At 38.4% G+C, this 20752-nt stretch overlaps 1 protein-coding gene across 3 annotated transcripts in view; it reads left to right on the top strand.

The window, feature by feature from the left end:
- Klhl32 (kelch like family member 32) overlaps positions 1 to 20752 on the top strand; it is a 164052-nt gene that overhangs the window by 116645 nt on the left and 26655 nt on the right. For all 3 annotated transcript variants that reach the window (XM_051198614.1, XM_051198622.1, XM_051198607.1), the window contains one exon: positions 14583 to 15309. In XM_051198614.1, coding sequence (XP_051054571.1) covers positions 14583 to 15309 — 727 coding nt within the window. The remainder of the gene's footprint in view (positions 1 to 14582; positions 15310 to 20752) is intronic.

Below are 20752 nucleotides of genomic sequence, written 5' to 3'. Positions count from 1 at the left end.
GCCCACCAAGACTGTGCCCTCTATATACAGATGTACTTCTCCAGAGGTCCTAGCCAACATTCCACATCCCATTTCCTGACCTGTGCTGACTTATTCCGCCTCCAGGCCTGGGATTCAGTTGCTGGGTCCTGTTTCTTTTTCCTCTTTATTCCTTCCATCCATGTCCCTACTTAGTACTCTTTGTTTTGGCTTTATGGAGAAGGCATAGCTCTGCGATGTCCCAGAATGAGTCCTTGTTCTCTCATTCGGCAAATACCTATAGGTTGCCCCTGGAATTAAGTACAGCCCTGTCCCACATATGCCACTGTCACATATTCATTCCTTCAGCCACTGCTGTCCCCTTTCATCGCAGATCTTCAGAAAGCATCAAGCTAGTGGCTCTCATTTCTTCACATACCATCTTCCTCACATGAGTACTACAAATGGGCTACCTTAGGCCATCTCCACCTAAACTTAGCCATTTTCTCTAAAGTAAAATTAGAACCATTATGATTCTTTACACTTGAATCCTAAATTGTGGCTTGTTTGACATTCACTTGTTTTAAGGGTCCATTTAGTACCCTAAAGCCATTTTATTTGACAAACTAGTTGCAGAATCAAATCTTCTCTGAAATTCTATTTTGATATAGTGAAAACTGTATAATTTTATAGAACACAAGTATTATAAGGTGGGAAAGAGGGCACAGAGGATAAGTTAGAGAACAACATGTGAAATAATGCTGTTTAAACATTAATCCTGAGTCTGAAATTCCAGCTGTGAAGGCAGTCACCGGGTGGACTTTGTAATGCACTGGCAGCTTAGGTCATATCTCCCCTTCCCGTGGTCTACCTCATGTTATGGCACCTGCTCCTTGACCCAACCCTTCAGAGTGGATGCTGGCTCCTCACAGCACATAGTCCTGTGTAACTTGGACATTCTCTGTGCACCATTGCATCACACCATCACTACTTGAGGGAGTTGACTATCTCTTTGCCCATGACTTTTGTTGCATGCATGTGCCTATGAGATTCATTTGTATTGGAGCCTGCTCCAACAAGTCAGCGGGGTTACCTGAGTAGGGACATGAGGATTGAGAAAAGGCAGATAAAAGAAACAGAGACAGAAACACAGGATAGATTATGGAGGACTTCCCGGTCCATGCCTTTCAGCATACCAGACAGCTGGAGTTTAATTTGGACCCTGCTTATAGACAGAGTAGAGGCAAAGCAGAACAAAGAACATCATAGTCAATTAACCAGCTCCCTGCACTGTCCTTAAATTGAGGAGCAGCCAGGTTCACTATCTATCATGTGAGGCTAGCAGCAAGAAACTACTGATGCCTATGTGCCTTTTGGCTGGCATCAGAAGCTTGTTAGTTAGATATTATGCTCTTTCCTATGGGCTTAATCAGAGCTTTCTCACAGCTCTCAAGGAGACTGAAACAAGCAAGCTTGAACTCTAATGTCTTATAAGTCAGAATAGAATCCAGATGGAAACTGAGTCACTTATGGGCTCCCAAACATTTGATCATGGACCTCAAATCATTTGCCTTTGATTTTAGTTGGGGAGTATGAGTACCCAATGAATCTTCTGTTGGATCATTATTCATGAACCAAGTCACAAAGAGGAATTCAAAGGCTCTCAGGCATGTTTACAAATTCAAGAGTTTTGTTAGCCACAAAATACATAAATTTTCCAGCATCATTAAAACAACAATGAAAGGGCATCATAGAAAGATGGTCCATACATGCAGCTGGATCTCTGTCTCCAAACAGTCTAACTTCCAGATCTTTAAGGTTTTTCACCTTCATTCCAGTTGCATGAGTAAATCATGCAGAGGCTTGAGATACTTCATTTGATATGGTACTAGTAGACTTGACATTGATTGGTAAGTAAGAATCCATGCATGTATACTGGTCAGAATCTTTCTTATTGAGTACATTCTCAGCATATAGTAAACTCTCAAGAAAATGAGGAAATGGTTGAGTTAAAAAAAACTGAAGGAAAGATTCATTGTTATATCATTATTTCATTTATCCATAGAACAACAAAAAGAAGTAGTCAACTCAGACAACCAACCATTTTTTAGTTTTCAGCAACTCTTGAGTTAGCCTGTATGTTTTTCCTCATGCCTACATTAATGGAAATGAGATTCAAAGAGATTCATATGGACAAGAGTTCAAATATTTCTAAAACAGGATACCCAAACCAAGGGGGGAAAACAAGTAGTATTCAGAAACAGATTCAAGTATCTTTATCTCTCCTGCTTTTTAGTTATCTGTATACTCATGCTTTTATGGCCATACGTTCAACAAAGCCACACAACTTAAATTACTGCAATGGAATTCCTGGGTCATTTGTGAAGATAGGACCATTAAAAGAGGTATCTCAAGTCTGTTGCACTGTCATGCATTTAATATTGCGTTACAACACTAGAAACATTTGATACAGTGTTTCTTATAATCTACAATTATCCTAAAAGTTTATGTCAACATCATTCAATATAGTCTAAATGTGATGACTTTGTCTTGAACTTAAAATAATATTTACATTAATATCCCCATCCCTTGGTTGCCATGGCATTCATTATACATAGTGTCTAAAGGTTATAATTTGTCAAATGTTTTCAATGTTATCTCACTTGTAATCTTCTTGAGAGTCTGGTGACATGTGAAATATTCTAGTGTACAGATGCTGAAACTATGTTGGCTTTTTTTCTAAATGCACAGATATGTTGTTACAGAAATAATTGAGTGTATATGTGGTTTTTCTTTGGGGGGGGGCTGTAGTCTTCACATATCCAAGATAAGCTCCAATTTGTCTGAGGTACAGCCTCATCCTGAAAATTGGTTCCTTTTCTATATGTCCTTATTCCTTTACTTATATCTTGCCACATAGGGCATGTACCAAATAGTGTTGGAGGGGAAAAACAAAACAAAACAAAACAAAACAAAAAACAAAAAACAGGAAGACGTTTCCTTGATAATGTCCTTCACTGCATTCTTGGGAGAGAATGTAAATGGTGGGCTGCATAGGATACTCCCATTCCTTGTTTGCCCATGTGACACAGTAGGGTTTTGTCTCATTTCCAGGGTTATTCCAACAGTATAAGCTTATTTGTGATTGGTCGTATACAAAATTCCTTTAGACTACTGTAGGATATGCTATACCCATATACAGTAGCATCCTATTTAGACATATTATGTCATTAGTTGCTATCATAGAATGCCCTGAAACAATTCGCAGTCTCTTTGACCGGATAGATGCCTATTGTCTTTCCAATCAATGTCACAAAATACTGAAGGTCAATTATAGGTTGTTACTTCTATAATTAAGCATTTGATTTGGTCAAGTGTGAGATGAGCAAGAACATGTTTTATTTTTCTTGGGTGTTATGTTGGTGATGTTGACATGGGTGATGTTGGTAGTATTTTATTGTCTTTCCATCAAAGAAGTTTGTCAGTCTAAAGGCAAAATTCATGTACAAAACATATGAAATATTTTCATTGCATATAATACCTGATTCTTGAATTCTATGTAAGTAGAATTTTGAAGTAGTCATCGTGAAATTTTAAAATGCCTTTTGTTTTTCAGGCAAAGATTAATTTACATAAGAGATCTAGCCATTAATATATTAATATATTAGGTGATATATTCTGATCTATGCTCTCAGAAGGGATTGGAAATCCTCACAAAACTATGTTATATATCAGTTTTCTGTATGTGGGCTCCTTATATATCTATGTCTTCACATGTGTACATGCTGGGCAGGTTAGTTTTTGTTGACCTGATACTAACCAGGGTTACCTATAGAGGAAAAAAACTCAGTTGGAGAATTGCCTCAATCAGATTGGTTTGTGGGCATGTCTGTGAGGAGTTTCTTGATTGCTGATGAGGTAGAAGGCCTGCCCATTGTGGGTGGTCCCATAGATGGGCATCTGAGGGATCAAGAAGTTGGGGAAAGAACAGAGGAGAACAAGGAAAGAGATACCTTAATAGAGGGAGCCATTATGGGCTTAACAAGAAACCTGGCTCTAGGGAAATCTCCAGGAATCCCCAAGAATGATAACTAAGAATCTAAGCAATAGTGGAGATGCCCTTCTCCTATAATGAGATTGACGACTACCTAAAATACCATCATAGAGCCTTCAACCAGCAGCTGATAGAAGCAGAAGTAGAAATTCACAGCTAAGCACTGAGTCAAACTCGAATCTAGTTGTAGAGATGGAGGAGATGAGGAAAGGGGTCATGACCATGTTGGGGAAACCCACAGAAACAGCTGACCTGAGCAAGTGGGAGCTCAGAGACCCCAGACTGAAAGCTGGGGAACCTTCATAAGACTGCACCAGGCCCCCTGAATATAGGTGTCAGTTGAAATGCTTGGGCAGTCTATAGGGCCTCTGGCAGTGGAACCAGTATTTATTCCTAGTCCACAAATGGACTTTGGGAGCCCATTTCCTGTGGAGAGATACTCTCTCAGCCTAGATTCATGGGGGAGGGCCTAGACCCTGCCCCAAATGATGTGACAGACTTTTAAGATCCCCCTTGGGATGACTCACCCTCCCTGAGGAGTGAATGGGAATGGGATGGGGAGGGGGGGTTAGGGGAAATGGGAGGACAGGAGAGAGAGGGAACTGGGATTGGTATGTAAAATAAGGTTGTTTTTAATTTAAATAAAAATTAATTAAAAAGAGAAAGAAAGTCAGGGGAAGTAAGCCTTTAAGCAGATTTCTTTCATGGTCTGTGCTTTAGCTCCTGCCTTGGCTTCCTATGTTGCTATACCGTAACCTGTAAGCCAAACAAACCCTGTCTTCTCCCAAGTTTGGGCAGTGTCTTATCACTAGGACATATGCAAATGTCTTGCTGAGTACAGGATTATGGAATTAAAAGTTTCACTTTGTTTTTATGAAAACAAATCAATGAAAACTATTCATGCTTTGGAAACCCCCTGACATGAATACCATGTATAGTAGTTAAGTTCATTTGCCTATCCCACATATGGGAGTTTTGGGGAATTCTATTTTAAAATATTCTTGATATGCAGGTGATAGTTACCCATAGGAAGACAAGACTCTTATCAAAATATTCCTGTATAAATGAGGAGAAATGGCTGGCCAAGTGTCAGCTGCAGCTTGCTTCTTTCATTCACTGTATTTTTAACTTGGTTGCAGAATACCGGATCCCATATGGCTTTTTCCATACCCCCTTCATTTTAGTTATTGCTCTCCTACCCTTTGCCTCCTTCATCCCTACTTCTCTCCTTAAGCCTTTCCACCTGGGTGGGTATTTTACCCTGCTCCCTTCATGTGACCAATATTGACTGTCTCCTTCCCTTTAAGACACCTCCTTCTCAGTGGCCTCTCCCTAGTTACCTGGCTTCTATAGAAACTCCAGATCTAACATACAAACTTAGAATTTTGAAACTAGGACACATGCCTTTTATGAGGGAGAACACTGGGCATTCATTTTTTTTCTGTGCCTAGGTTGTCTCACTGGATATATTTTCCCAGTTTCCTCCATCTTCCTGTTGAAAAAATTCAGTTTTATTTATGGCCGAATAAAATTGCATTGTATATATAATACATATTCATTATCCATTATTAGTTGATGGACTTCTAGTCTGATTCCATTTCCTGACTATTATGATTGAAGCAGCAATGAACATAAGTGAGCAAGAAACTCGGTAATAGGATATAGAGTCCTGTGGAAGTATCCCCAGAAATTAGGGTATAGTTGGACCATGTGCTATTTTGATTTCTTACTTTTTGTTGAATCTCCACACTGATTTCCATAGTGACTACACTATTTTGTACTCCTGCCAACAGTGGCTCCTCTTTCCCTACATCCTGTGCAGCCTTTGTTGTCATTTCATTTCCCCCAATAATAGACATCTGGCAGTGGTGAAGGAGAATCTCATGTTTTATAGTTTTCTTTTCTCCAGTGGCTAATGATATTAAACCCTTTTTAAAGCCATTCATGCTTCTTCTTTTGTAAATTCTCTGTTACGATCCATAGCCAACTTTTGAAGGACTTGTTTGTTTTCTTATTTTGTGTTTTTAATTTTTTGCACATTCTAAAGACTAATACTCTGTCAAACAGGCAGCAAAGATGTCTTCCATTCTGTAGGCAGCCTCGACACTCACTTGTTTCCATTGTTGTACAGAAACTTCTTAGTCTCATGATGCCCATTTTGCCAGTTGTTGGCCTCATTTCCCTAGCAGCCAGAGTCCCAGTTTAGAAAGTCCTTACTTACATGTAAATGTTGTAGTATACTCTCTACCTTCTCTTGTAGCAATTTCAGGTTTTATACTGAGGTCTTTTGTGCATTTGGAACTGATGTTTGTGTTGGCTGGGAGATAAAGCTCTCATTATACATATGGATACCTGATTTTCCAGCATGATTTGTTGAAGATGGAGTCTTTTCTCCATGACAATCCTACCAAAAGCAATTTACAGATTCAGTGTATTCCTAACCCAAATTCCTAATCTGGGTTCTACAGAAATACAAAAATGTCATTCATATAGACATCAAAAGACCTTGTGCGACCACAGCAATCCTGAGCAAGAGGGGCAATGCTGGAAGCCTCACCATACCCAATCTTGAGTTGTACTACATAACCACACTAATGTAAATAGCATGACAACATCACAAAAATCAGACACTGACATCAGAGGAACGGAATAAAGGAGCTGGATTTAAGTTCACACAATTACAGCCAGACACAGCATTTTATGATGCTCTTTACAATTGGCTTTCCAAAAAAAAAAAAAAAAAAAAAAAAAAAAAATCAGCTCAAAATGGTAGCCAGTTCTTTAACAATAATTACTAAATGTTGCTTTTTTTCATTTGAATTTTCTCTTTCTCTCTGTATACAATGTGCTTTAAAAATATCCTACTTTGTTATGGGACTAAACCAAAGAGCAATTTGTATCACTTGTGGTTTGTACTCTTGATGTGTGTGGACTGTGGGGTGTGGGCCTTGGGGAAAGTCTGAGGCCATTTTCATCTCAGCCCCTGTAGCCCATACATAGCTGATTTCTCTATAGGTAAGTCTCGTGTTTTGTGTCAAGGGCTCTTGCTTTTGGAGCCCTGGTGCATGTATAAAGATGGTTATTATAGCACACATTTATGCATAATATGAAAAATAAAAGCATTTATAATGTCCCAACTTCATAAAATTTTAAGTGAACAATGAAAGAATATGTTATCATCACATCTGCTAAGCCAAATCTTTGTGTTAAACTGCCAGTGTTTTCCTTCCTATAGCACCTGATCCTGGGGCCTCATAAGATTTGATTCCATTGAAATATGTTTCGTAGAGGGAAAAACCGCCTATGCATTATATGTCTGCAGTCAGCTATAATGGTTAATGTGCAGCCTTCCTTGAAAAATCTGTTTTACAAGCAAAATGTTGACACAGTTTTAATTATAGCACTCAAGTGAGCACTGCTGTAATTTTTAATACTCCTCCATGGTAACATTGTCAATGTTCTAGTAGAGGAAATGCACTGATCTGGCAACCCCTAGTTTCTAGTGCTTTGGGGTTTTATGGGGATGCTGTCTTTTTCTTAGTTGCAATTTTTCATTTGGTCTTAAAGAAAAAGAATGTAACTTGGGATTTGTTGTGTTTATTTATTAATATAAGCGTTCTCTGTGACTGTCACTATTGTGATTTAATATGTCACTCTATAGACCTTACATGACTCATGTTAAGGAGATGGCTACTGTACAATGCAACATGAAAAAATCAAACTTTCCACATTTTTAATCTATATAAACTATATTGATATTAAAATTCTGTTACACTAAGGGTTTGTGTTTTCCAGAAATAAAGTCCCATTAAAATGGGATCTAAAATAATGGCTTTAAGGTAATCACAATCACTGAGCTCTCTCATGTGGCCATGATTAGAGAGTGTGCTTGATAATCTGTCTGTGTATTGACGTTTAGATTGAGCTGTTCTGGCTTCCTACTCACTGCCCAGGTCTATCCTTTAACACATCCATGGACATGAGAGGTTCATGAATGTCAGCAGCTGGGTTTGTTCTTGTGTTGTTCCGTACCTCTTTCTGAGTGTGCTTTATGATAACCTGTCAGGCTGGGTGCTCTGGTCTGCCTGAATGGAAAGGACACAGTCACATGTGCCTTCACAGCATGGCCTCTGAAAAAGAAGGCTCCATGTATCCTCAGCAAGCTCTCTTCAACTAAGCTGAGGCCAGGGCAGGACAAAGGCTGGAAAGAAAGTAGGTGCTGGAGGATGACGCTGATTAAAAATACCTTTCTCAGTGAGAAGAGTATATGTGGATCAAGGCCAAATAGCTCTCATTTTTAGATGTTGTAATGTAATTTTATCTATTTTTACTGTTAAAGATTTGATCACTCATCTCATGAAAACCTTTTTTTCATGTCTTAAAAACTTTTTAATTATATATTAGTTATATACTAAAAGTTTCATTCTATTTTCATTCATAAATAATATTTTCTGATTATATTCACCCAGTTACTCCATCTTACCTCTTTCTAGCCCATTAATCTTGCTCTTCCTCTAATTACTCTTTTTCTAGTTTCAGTTCTTCATGTCTTGTGTGTGGTTCAATTCATTTAATCAGTGTTCCTTGCATGAGCATGGATGAGGACTTATTGCAGCTTACCAATGGCTTCACCAATGGAAAAAAATGCCTCCTCTTCCCCCAGCAGCCATTAACTGCCATTAGCAACTTAGGAAGGGGAGGGCCTCATGAACACTCTCCAAAGAACCTTCATTTTAAGTAAATGTGTCCTACATGCCTGTGGTGTGTAAAGATACTTCTAACTGTGCAAGAGCACACTCTTGGAGTATCTCTTGGAGCTGGGAATGACTTTATAATTAGTACATTTTCTAGGCTACAGAGGCTAAGAATTTTTACTCTTCTTTAAATTGTCTTGGAATCAGATTTTATAGTGCATACACATTCTACATGTGTAAGTAGGATTAGGCTTCAAAACCTCTACTTAAAAAAAAAAAAAGGACCAAGAATTTAAATTTCAACACAGCAGCTTCTGAGTGTGTCCAACATGAACAATAAAGGATGTAACTCAAGGACTTGATGTTAGGAATGCAACATGTGTTCATGTAATATACCTCTGAAATGTATGTGAGCAAACCATATGTGTTCGTTTAAAACAAGAGTTTAGAATTACGTATTCTTGAATTCAGCATTGTGTATGTACACATATCTTATATTCTCCTCCCTAAAATAGCACTCATCAGAGAGATGCTGAGAAAAACAATGGGAAGGATTCCATTTTCATATATCTTTGATCCCAGTTGAACAAGGAATTTACAAGGAATAACTTGGCATATATATAATATATGTATGTATATACATACATATATATATACATATATATATATATATGAATGAACATGGAACAATAAAGATACAAATGCATGTCCTATTCCTAAGTCTTTGCTCTTTACCTACAAAGTCTCGATCTGCTACCTTTAAGTATATGTTGTTTATTTTTTAAAGGAGATTTGCTGAAAATACTGTTAGCTTATTCTGGGGCAAATTTTGCAAACATACTTTATTTTTCTTGTCTGGAGCATTTGTAGTTATTCAAATTACATATTACATATAGTATCTTTGTTTGGGTTCTATTTTAAAGTTATTGATAAGAAAATAATGGCAAATTTGTGTAATAGTAAGGCACATTGTGTAATTTGAACAGTGGGTTTCTAGTTGCAGTGCTTATGCTAAGTAATTAGATGGCTTTAGCATGTCTGGATTCAATTTCTACCTGTAAAATTAAGACATTTAAACAAAAGTTTATTCTTGTCTGAAAGTTTCATTATTAATTTGAAAGGTTAAAAGATTATAGTGTTCTTTGTTCTGTCAAAAGCCTGAAATACAGCATCACACATGCAAGAGACAAGACAAAGGCTATATACATCCAAAATGAGTGTACCATATGCTGCAATGTGGTTTTGAGAACTTTTAAAGACCTGTAGGAAAGCCACAAACATGAATAATAATAGAAATATCAATTGAAGCCCATGGTAGATAAATAAATGTAAAAGAATAAAGGACTGATGATGACTAAGAAAACTAGAAGAAATAGACTAAAATTATCTGTAAATTAAAGTCTGTCCATGTAGCAAATATTCGCAGCACTATGGACCAGGCACTGACCTTATCAAAGATCCAAGGGTGAAACAAATTGGCTGAGGTTGAATTAAGCTCCTTGTGGTTTAGGAAGGAACAGTTCCTGATGGAATTGTTTGAACTGAGGTAGGTAGAATGCACACAGGAGAATCCCGTTATTCCTGAACATTGATGATGCACGATTCCAGAAAGTTTTGGCAAAAAATCTTGCCTATTGGTCATTTTTTCCTAATCACTATTGATAGTGAGTTCCCAAAGTAAATCTGTAATATCTTTTATATATGTTTGTTTTTTCAACAAAAGATGAGAGATACTACATTTTCTCCTCACTTAAATACTAGAGGTTATAGGATATTGGCAGGCTTGAAGAAATTGTAGGGTTCTAGCCTTGCATGACATATGCTCCCTTAAAATGCCATTCCATCTTGAAAGGTGCCAGTTTCCAGGATAACTTTTTTCCACATAGAATCTGTAAAATATGTAATGCAGCTAAGAGAGCACAAATAATAAAAATCCAGAGACAGATATCAGACTTCAAATTGAAATCAGAAAAGCAAAGCAGCCAGTCAGTAGCTCTTACCTCTATCAAGGCTGAAATGGAGATCCTTTTTCCCTGTGACTGGAAACTGAATCTTTTATAAGACCATTTGCTTCTTCCTTATATACCTCACTAGTGCTGGGATTAAAGGCATGAGCTGTGTTTCTCTCTTTTAGACTGATTTACTCTCATTATAGCCCAGTGTGGTTTTGGACTCACAGAGATCCATCTGCCTCTATCTCCTGAGTCCTGGGATTAAAGGTATTTGCTTACACTGCCTGGTGTCTATGGCTAACTATTGTGGTTAGCTTTGTATTAATCCCCCAGGCAAGCTTTATTAAATGAAAAACAGTATATCACCACACTTACTATATTGGCCTGTGTAGCATCTGTCTAGTAAGACAGACACTACATTTGAACCAGAACATCAGGTAGCTCATATACAAGTGAGGTTTGAAGTTGACAGAAGAGCAGTTAATTGTATATTACATTTCCTTTTGATATAGATAAACTCAGGTATCATAGGTTTGTATGTTCTGAAAATGTCAATAAATTACAGAAGTAAAATCATCTCAAAACCAAACTAATAAAGGTACAGAGACTAGTGTATAGATAGCATTAATATATAGTGTTGGGTGGATGAATTGAAAGTTTCAGAAGATGTATAACATGACAGGAGAAGGAAAAGACAGTGACCAATGGTTCATTGCCACTTTGAATTGAGACTTCCTAGAAGCCAAGCAGAGCTTGCATAGGTCTCATGATAATAGTGACACCATGTTCTAGAAAGATAAACTGTGTTTGGAAGTGACATGGGAAACTGATTGTGACTTAGGAAAAACTGATTTATGGATAGAGAAAGAACTAATCAAATAGGCTGTGCCATGCTGAAAATGATGCTTTTGGAGACATGAGCATCTATCTCATGTTTGACCAGCCATTTCCTGTAGTTTCTACATGGAACATTGAGAACTGCATGGAAGCCAAGAAACTGATTCACAACAAAACCCTATCTGCTGTAGCTACTCACACGAAGATCAGTAGCAGAAAACATATTGGTGCCTGAGAAACTTGTAGTAGGGTAACTTTATTAGTGAGAACATTTGAAAGCTTGTGAGAAACAAACCAAAAAAGCCATTTATTAAGTTACTGAGTTACTTCCATCATCAGGTTGATGTCTTAGTTAAATAAAAGCAGTCTTCTATTAAAAACAATCTATAGAGTATTACTTATCTTCCTAGGTGGTCTCTGCCTCAGTGGTACCCAATGGTTTTCTTTTTGTTTCATTTAATTACACAGTAGTTAATTAAGAGAAACCCTCACTGCAAAACAGAAGTAGTGCCACTTCCTCCACTTATTTTTCTAGGTGAGAGAAAAAGCCCACAATGCACTTTGCCTTTTGGAGCCGTTTGTCAAGTGGATGGAGAAACCCTGGCAGTCTGAAATCATCCAGTGCCTTAGAGACTTTGTGTGGATTCTTTATACCAGGCCAAACCCAGCTTATTTCACCAGGGACTTATGGTCTGAGGATGGCACACCCCCTTCTTTGTACTTCCATAGATTAAGTATCATCTAAGAGGAAAGACCCCAACTGCAGTTCCATGAGATATAAAGCAAATAAGCAGTTAAGTCAAATATTTAGCCATTCCTTTCCCCTGCCACTTTAATACTTTCTAGGAGACTTGGTTGATGGGACATGTCAGATTATGGTATAGATATGAATACTTTGTTTTGGAATGGATTATCATTTATTGATACAAATTGACGGTCAATTTTAGAATATGTATATTTCTCCTCTTGTTTAGATATTGTGTTTATATGACTCATTTAAAAATGTAATGTATAATTTAGTACAGATTGTACATAGTTACCTATGATAGTCAAAACATATAATGTTAGTTAGGTTTTATATATATATATATATAATATATAATATTATATATATTAAATATATATATATATTTAAGATAAATAGGCATTCTTCAAACCTTACAAAGACCTACAAAATATGGCATTTAAAATGGTTTAGGGTTTTTCTTGACAATGAGGCACAATTGCTTCTGACAACACCACCTGCGTCAGAAAGGAAGATGGACATAAAAGAAACTTGTTATGGAGTTTGCTTTCAATATGGCAAGACTAGCCTTTTGGACAAGATACTGCTCTTGTCTGAACTGTTTGACTTTATTCTGTATAAACTGGACATACAGGGCCCACAGGAAAATGACTGCTAAAACAAGATAGACCATGCTACAGGGTTCCTGCTTCATGGAAGAGTCTGCCAGACATTCTACAAGACACACTGACAAACTGCCAATACAGATGGACAGTTTAAAGTTTCCTGTTTTGCTGAGGAGTCTGCCAGACACACTATGGCCTATAGGCTGAAGATAAAATATTACAAAAGAACTTCGGGTAACTGACCAGACAGTGAGTTGTCTCTGTCATTTCTAGAGTTTATATATTATCCTTCTGTGGTCTTTGATGGAGTTGAAGACAGATAGTTAAGATTATAGTTTTCCTTAGTATTAAAGATAAGTTACATATAGGACTTTAGACTCACAAAGATAAAATAGATGATAAAATATTTTCTTTAAATCTTGCTAAATGTTAATGAACTAAATATTGTTAACCATGGTTCTTATTTGATAACTGTTTTGTTACATATTTTGCTATGTTAAGGTTAAACCCCTTTTCATTTAGACAGAAAAGAGGAGATGATGGGAGATATCATTCTGTAAATATGTTTCTCTTATTGGTTAAAAAATAAAGCACTGTTGGCCAATAGAAAAACAAGATAGGTGGGACTAGGAGCAAGGAGGATTTCAGCAGTAGTAGAGGAGGAGATTCAACATGGAGGACAGAGAGAGCAGAAAGCTGGGCCCTCTCTCAGGTAAGCCAAGACCATGTGGAAACTTAGATTAATAGAAATGGGTTAATATTTAAGACAGAACTAGCCAATAAGAAATGCTAATAACAGGCCAACAACTTTATATCTAATACAGCATCTCTGTGTGTTATTTGGGGCTGGTGTGGCTGTGGGAACAGGCTGGCAGAAAAACATACTCTTAACACTTGGTTTCATATGGATACTGCTAGGAATGATCACTGTCATTTATGTCAACTGGATATACTCATTTTATGTTAGTGTGTAAGACAGTTTAACACACTCAAATATCAAGTCACATTAGTTAAGAAGTTAGCATTGTTTCTGCTATTGTCTTCATAATACAAAGATTAATTCTTCTGTCTCCTGTTTGTGGAAATGGTCCTTAACCAACCAACCAACAGCATCTTACATTGCAAATGCAACTGTCTCCATGGTGGGAAGTAAGAGTGTGGGGGGGGGGAATGATATGTCACATTGTTATTTTATCTATTCTTACTTCCCCCTGATTGCTGTACCTACCAAAGTGGTGGAGGGAGGCCTTTTCTTTTTGTCTAAATCATTCTGCTAATGACATATTGATTTTCTCTCAAGATCATCCTGTGATCCTGTGTGATCATGTTTTCCCACACTACTCATATTTGACAGAGTACCTCCGTTCATGGCTGACATACATGAGTTGAGCTATGATGGCACTACCCACCATGAGTTTTTCCTGGTGTTAGGTGACAGGGCTTCAGTGCAGATGAAGAGGACAGGCTGTTTTACAATATTTTGGTCTTTGAAAAGTAATTATTGTTCATCCTAAAAGATGTCATAAGCCCTGCATGTGTTGCTTAATGTATACTCTCTCTTTTACTCTAACAGTGGCTACCTTGAGTTTCGTGTCTTTGCTGGTACAGAAGAAAAAAAAATCCTCACCAAGGCACCAAAATATACCTATGTAGGAGACACTGATTGGTGACTTGCCACATGCATTGCTGTTGTACACGCTGACTTGCTTTGTAAACTCTGATTTCCTTCTGTTTCAGCTAGCTGTGAGGTGGCTGGAGCACAACTGTCATTACCAGCATTTAGATGAGCTCCTGCAGTACATCCGCTTTGGACTCATGGATGTGGATACTCTCCACACAGTTGCCCTATCCCACCCCCTGGTCCAGGCAAGTGAGGCTGCAACTGCCCTTGTCAATGAGGCCCTGGAATACCATCAAAGCATCTATGCACAGCCTGTGTGGCAGACCCGCAGGACCAAACCGCGGTTCCAGTCAGACACTCTCTATATCATTGGTGGGAAGAAGCGTGAGGTCTGCAAAGTCAAGGAACTTAGGTACTTCAACCCCGTGGATCAGGAGAATGCTCTCATAGCTGCCATCGCCAACTGGAGTGAGCTGGCTCCCATGCCGGTGGGAAGGAGCCATCACTGCGTGGCAGTCATGGGGGACTTCCTGTTTGTAGCAGGAGGGGAAGTGGAGCATGCCAGTGGCCGGACGTGTGCAGTGAGGACTGCCTGTCGCTATGACCCTCGCAGTAATTCCTGGGCAGAGATAGCACCCATGAAAAACTGCCGGGAGCATTTTGTGCTGGGCGCCATGGATGAATACCTCTATGCAGTAGGGGGCAGAAATGAACTGCGCCAGGTTCTGCCCACGGTTGAACGATACTGCCCCAAGAAGAACAAATGGACTTTTGTGCAGTCCTTTGACCGATCCCTTTCATGTCACGCTGGATACGTGGCTGATGGTCTTCTTTGGATATCAGGTAGAGCGTGCCTCCTATGTTGCATTTACTGAAAAGCACTTTTGCTGTGGCTTAAATTTAAAAGTCATCTCCCGGAGAGTGGCCCTAAGTAGTCAAACAATTGAGATAAGAATGCATTTTAGTTAATTAACCATCGTTTATCGAGCACCTACTCTATAGAGAACAATGTAATAACGAATAATTGACCTTTCTGTGATTTTTTTTTTTTTTTCTGAGTGACGACTATTGTAAAATTTCAGGATGAAGGTGGATGGGACTGTCACATGTCACACCTGTTTCGTTTTGTTTTTTTAACTAAGTCTGCCGTTGTTTATGTTGTCAGCTCTCGGTTATCTATGGGGTGAATTGCACAGCTAGTGTTTTAACTAAGACCCTTGCTTTTCCTTACACTTTTAGCTGCCCAGCTGGGAGCCATTTTGTTGGAAGCAGGAGAAATAAAATCCTAGTAAATCCATTTTACTGAATATAACAAAAGAGACTCTCATTCAGGGATTAGCTATGCTGGTGTACTGAAGAAAGGGATTAAGTTAATGAAAAAAGCTTTTGTGTTATCTGTGAGTGTTAGTTGGTGGTGTCATGGATTCCTGTTTACTCTCCCATTCTTACTAACCACTGAAGGAAGTTCAAGGTCTGTTTAACTTCACTCTTTTCACTTATGCTTATGGACAAAGTAGAGAAACTAGTATAGTGAACAGGGTATACCTGATTCAGCCACCAGTCACTCATGGCTAATCTTTACTTACCCTGGCAGCCATGTTATTTGCACAGAAGTCTGTGCAGCCTATGTTGTCAGTCTCAAAGTATCAACCTATGTTTTCTGTTCTCACAGGGAGAAGTTGCCTGTCTCTCAGTTGGAGGCTACCCATTTTGTAACCCAAATAGAAGTTGAGTGACAATGATAGAAAGACCCTTAGGTGAAATATTGAAGGGCAATCCTGATGTTCAAACTTAGAAGAGCTGGCCACATTAGGAAGTGATGGCTTCTTGGATTCCCCTGTTGCCATTTCCAGTTTTTAAACATCGATTTTGACAAAATTAGCCATAGGTTAAATCAGTTTTGGCTCAGTTCAGTTTTCCTTCTATCATCTTTGATAACCCAGGGAATAGGCAGAGCCTCAGCTTCTCTGGATGAGGCTTCAGTTATTTTCACTGATGTCACCTGTCTTATATTGGAGTTTAGGTAATTGATGAACTAATAGTGCATGGGACATGGACTGAGAATGTGCAAAGGGAATAAATGAGTACCCAGTATTTATTGCTCTTATATACAAAATAAAAGCATTAGAAGTTAGCATATATGTAGATACATTTAAATATTATTCTTATTAGTGATTTCTTTCCTTTGCATTAAATATATATTTCAACTACGGAAAGAGTCACCAGGACTATGGTTGATTGCTGAAGAAACTTCAAAATGGCTGCACTGACTTTTTGTAAATAACAGGACTTCCCTGGACACAAAATGATGATGGGTTTATGAAATCAATGCAGTTTGTATTTTCTCCCAATTTACATCTATGCCATTGATTAATTGGTTTCACATGTTTTTAATGCAGTATATTCTTAAATTTTGCAATGTGCCTTCTAAATTTTGTATGAATTTCACATAAATATTTTAATAAGTATGTCATACTTGGCACTGCAAAACTAGCTTTTAAAATATCCTTGACTTTCCCTCACATAGTTATAAAGCCGTGACTACTCTGCCCTTTTCAGTGATGCTAAGGGAGTAGAAGCTCAAAAACCTAGCCAGACCTACCATCCTGCGATCAAGTGAGCTTCCCTGTCAATGAAGGTCTATGTTTTTCCCTTCCCATTTTATTAAACCCATCACCTTACTGTATGTCTTATTGCCATCTCACTTTGCTTAACTTCTACTGTGGAAGGAAATACCGTTTCTTTGTTCCATGTACTGATGAATGCTGCCTGTGTTAAGTATATTTAATGAAAACAATCAGAATTTTCTCAGGCCTGTTTCTCCCTACTGTGCACTTGAGATGAGACGCTCACTTTCCTGTGTGGAGTATGGTACCTTTAATTAGGAAGAACAGGAAATCACCAGTGACATTCCTAATACCGCCAGTCGTCTGCCTCTCTCCTCAGGCCTAGCTTATAATAAATCAATTGTGAGTTTATCCATGAATGGGGAGGGCTGTGTGGATTTGTTCATGGCCCCCTTTTAAAAAAAAGACAGGAATATTTCTTCTTCCTGACACTGATTTGGAAATGTTAGTTTGGTTTCTAGGATCAGATGAAAATGTGTGAGGCTATTACTTAATGTTGACCAAATAAGCAAGTTTTTTTCAAATGATAAGAGGACTGTGTGTCTAGCATCCTCCTGGGACTTTGCCAGTTTTGTCTAAGGTAGGGGTGGTATGGATTATAGAGTGTGGGTCTTAAAGGCTTAGTTCTGTTCCATAGAACACAGAATGAATGCGTCTTCAGAGACTTGCTATTTGCAGCATGCTCCCTCTCTGTTCCCTTCCCGTTCTGGGGTCAAGGCATTTTGAAAACTGACTATGGCTTGTCAACATGACAACCAGAGAATTCAGAAAGCTAGGTTGGATGGATATGCCCATTAGCATTTAAGATTTTAGAGACAGTCAGATGTTAAAGGCTTCTCTAGCATTTGCCCCTCTGACCCAGTTCACAAATGTTCTATCCCATTTCAATTTGAAATCCACATTTATGAAGTAAAATAAGTGTTAAATATCTTGTGGCTTTCTGTTGTGAACTATTAAGAAGATTCCTTTGTGTATATGAAGGAAACTGGAACTGGGCCCATCTTGCAGAAATTCTGTTTTTTTATCAAATGGCAGCAAGATAGTGAGATGCTAGTCATGAAATTAGTGCTTTAAACCTAGAAAACAAGACAAGTGACACTAGTTACACAGTATCCTAAATACTGTGAGGCTGTGCCACAAATAAATATGATTATTTCAGTAAATGTACCTCCTGCCCTCTAGAAGCTGACAAATTTTTTGTCTTTGTTTTTTGTTTGTTTTTAAGTAAGTCATCAATGAAAGAAGCTTTGTTGACACTTCTTTAAGTTCCTAACAACTGTGCTTATTTTCATCTTAGTTGGCTTTATATGAAGCTTGTGTTGTCCCATTTTAAAATCACTTTAATTTATTCAAGTCTACTGAAAGAACTTTGGATTTTCTATTAAATTAGAGCAAGGCAATTTTTAAGTAATGTTAAAATAACATAGCTTTGGTGTTTCTCTATCTGCAACAGATCTCATTTTGTTTGCATTAAAAGTATTGTCAATGAAGAATAGGCATGGCTGTGGTTGGGGTGTGAAACACTAAGATAATGGAACAGAGTTACTCACAGGTGTGAACCTGGCCTCGCCCATCAATCATGAGATGCCCTAGCTTCTCTATGTCCTGTGTTGGTCTCACATTGCAATGTGTGATGAAGTGGTGCTAGGTGTCTTTCCAGGAGACAGAAGTAATTTGGACAACAGAAACTAATTTCAAGGGGGCATCAAAGTAGCATCATGGGCTCACCTGGCCCCAGCTCCTGCTACTTTCTGTCATTCACCTCCCCGCAACTTTCCATCATCATATAATCACTTCAGCAATCAATCCCCTTGTCTTTTAGGAAGGGGACACAGTACTGAACACACCTAGCTTTCTACTTTGCTTGTGTAGTTGTCCTTCAGTAACCACAGGGGATTGGCTCAACAACACACATACACATGCACACAGTTCTACACACACACACACACAGTTACACACACTGCTGAGAGAAAAGTCTTCAGACAGGAGGGGTAGAGGAGAGTTCAGGGAAGAAAGAGAAGGGAGAAATTATGTAATCGTATTATAATCTCAAAAATAAAAGAAAAAATGGGGAATGGAAATCCCTCATATGCTCAAGTTCCTTATTTAAGATGGTATAATATTTGCATAAAACCTGTGCTAAGCAAATAGTTGGTATAGTGTATTATTTAGACGACATTGACATGGAAATCTGTATATGTTTGATACAAGCACAGCTTTTTTATGTCAAATGTTTTGAAGCCACATTGAATCTGTAGATGTAAAAAGCATGGAGATGGAGGGCTGACAGTTCCGGTCAGTTAAGATTATAGAACAGTTATCAGAAAACTTGCTGGGGCATCTTCTGTTCTCCAAGCACATGACACTTCTCAGCTTTCTGTTCCCTAGTAGCCCTCTTTCCTACTCTCCTTCACTGGCTTGAACTTGCCTGAATTCCTTAAGACCCCTCCCTCTGACTTAGTCAGAGGACCTTGTCTTCTGTTTCTCAAAGCAAATGCAAGATCATGAATATCATGAGGAGACAGATGGATGGGTGGGCCCTCTAAAATGTAAGGGACCCAGGGTCAGCAAGGAAGAGTATCTTGAAGCAACCAGGGCCCAGACAGAAGCCCACAATGAGTGACACTTGTCCAGTACCACAGTCCAAAATATTTGCCCTACATTTTTCTATTGCAAACATGTCAGTGTAAGGTATTTCAGATGAAGGGAAGATGGAGATGAGAGGCAGACAGAGTACTATAGTGAAGGTGTAATGGGGCAGTAAGAATGAAGAAACTACAGATACAAGCTACACTGGCTACTTCATTGTGACTCCCACAGACACTGTATCACAGAAATTTCATCTCTGAGTCAGAGCTCCAGTTATTGTCTAGATTACCCTATATGCCTACCTATGGAAGAGATTGTATGGTTCTGGGGGCATGCATAATTCAATCCGTGTGACAGCAACATTTTTTTCCCTTTCATTATAAATGGTTTTGACTTTAAGAAGGGAAAGGGAGATTAGAAAGATAAAAAGGAAAGCAAAACTAAATTTGTTTTTAGAAAAAAAGACTGTAGTTAAAAAAGAAAATCCAGATCAGTGGAAAGACTTTTCTTTTTAAAAAGGATGTTAAGTGCATTAAGTAAACTTGTTAGTAAGGAGAGATGTAGAAAGGAGAGCTCTCCATTTGGTTGGGAAAACCTGACAGCAGTTCCCCAGTACCAATTCCCCAATGCAAAAATAAATAAATAAATAAATAAATAATAAATAAAATAAAGCAACTGATTGGTTTAAAGGAAGGAAAGCATAACAGATACAGAGTCCTGAATCTCAGGAGGAACCGAGTCAGTGAAAAAGAAAGATTCTCTAACACTAAGCCCAAAGCAAGGGGAATGATGGCTGTGGTTTCTGAGTACCAGGAGAGGGAGATGCTATCTATGGGCCCAGGTACCAGTTCAGAGAGATGAGGGGTGTTGCTTCTGGGTACCAGTGGTGAGGAGCAGAAACTAGGAGTTTCCTTGTTGATAAATGCAAATGAGATTTTGATGAGAACTTCTTTTGAGATTGTACCTTATCCAAGCCTAGTTGGAGGACCTGAGGAGAGCGCCTCGGGGAAAGTACTGAGAGAAAATCAGGGAACTGACAGGCTTTTAAAGATGAAGCTTTCAAAACCTAT

The sequence above is a fragment of the Phodopus roborovskii genome, unplaced genomic scaffold (assembly GCF_943737965.1).
Source record: "Phodopus roborovskii unplaced genomic scaffold, PHOROB, whole genome shotgun sequence".
Lineage (NCBI taxonomy): Eukaryota > Metazoa > Chordata > Mammalia > Rodentia > Cricetidae > Phodopus > Phodopus roborovskii.
This window is presented reverse-complemented; position numbering and strand designations above follow the sequence as displayed.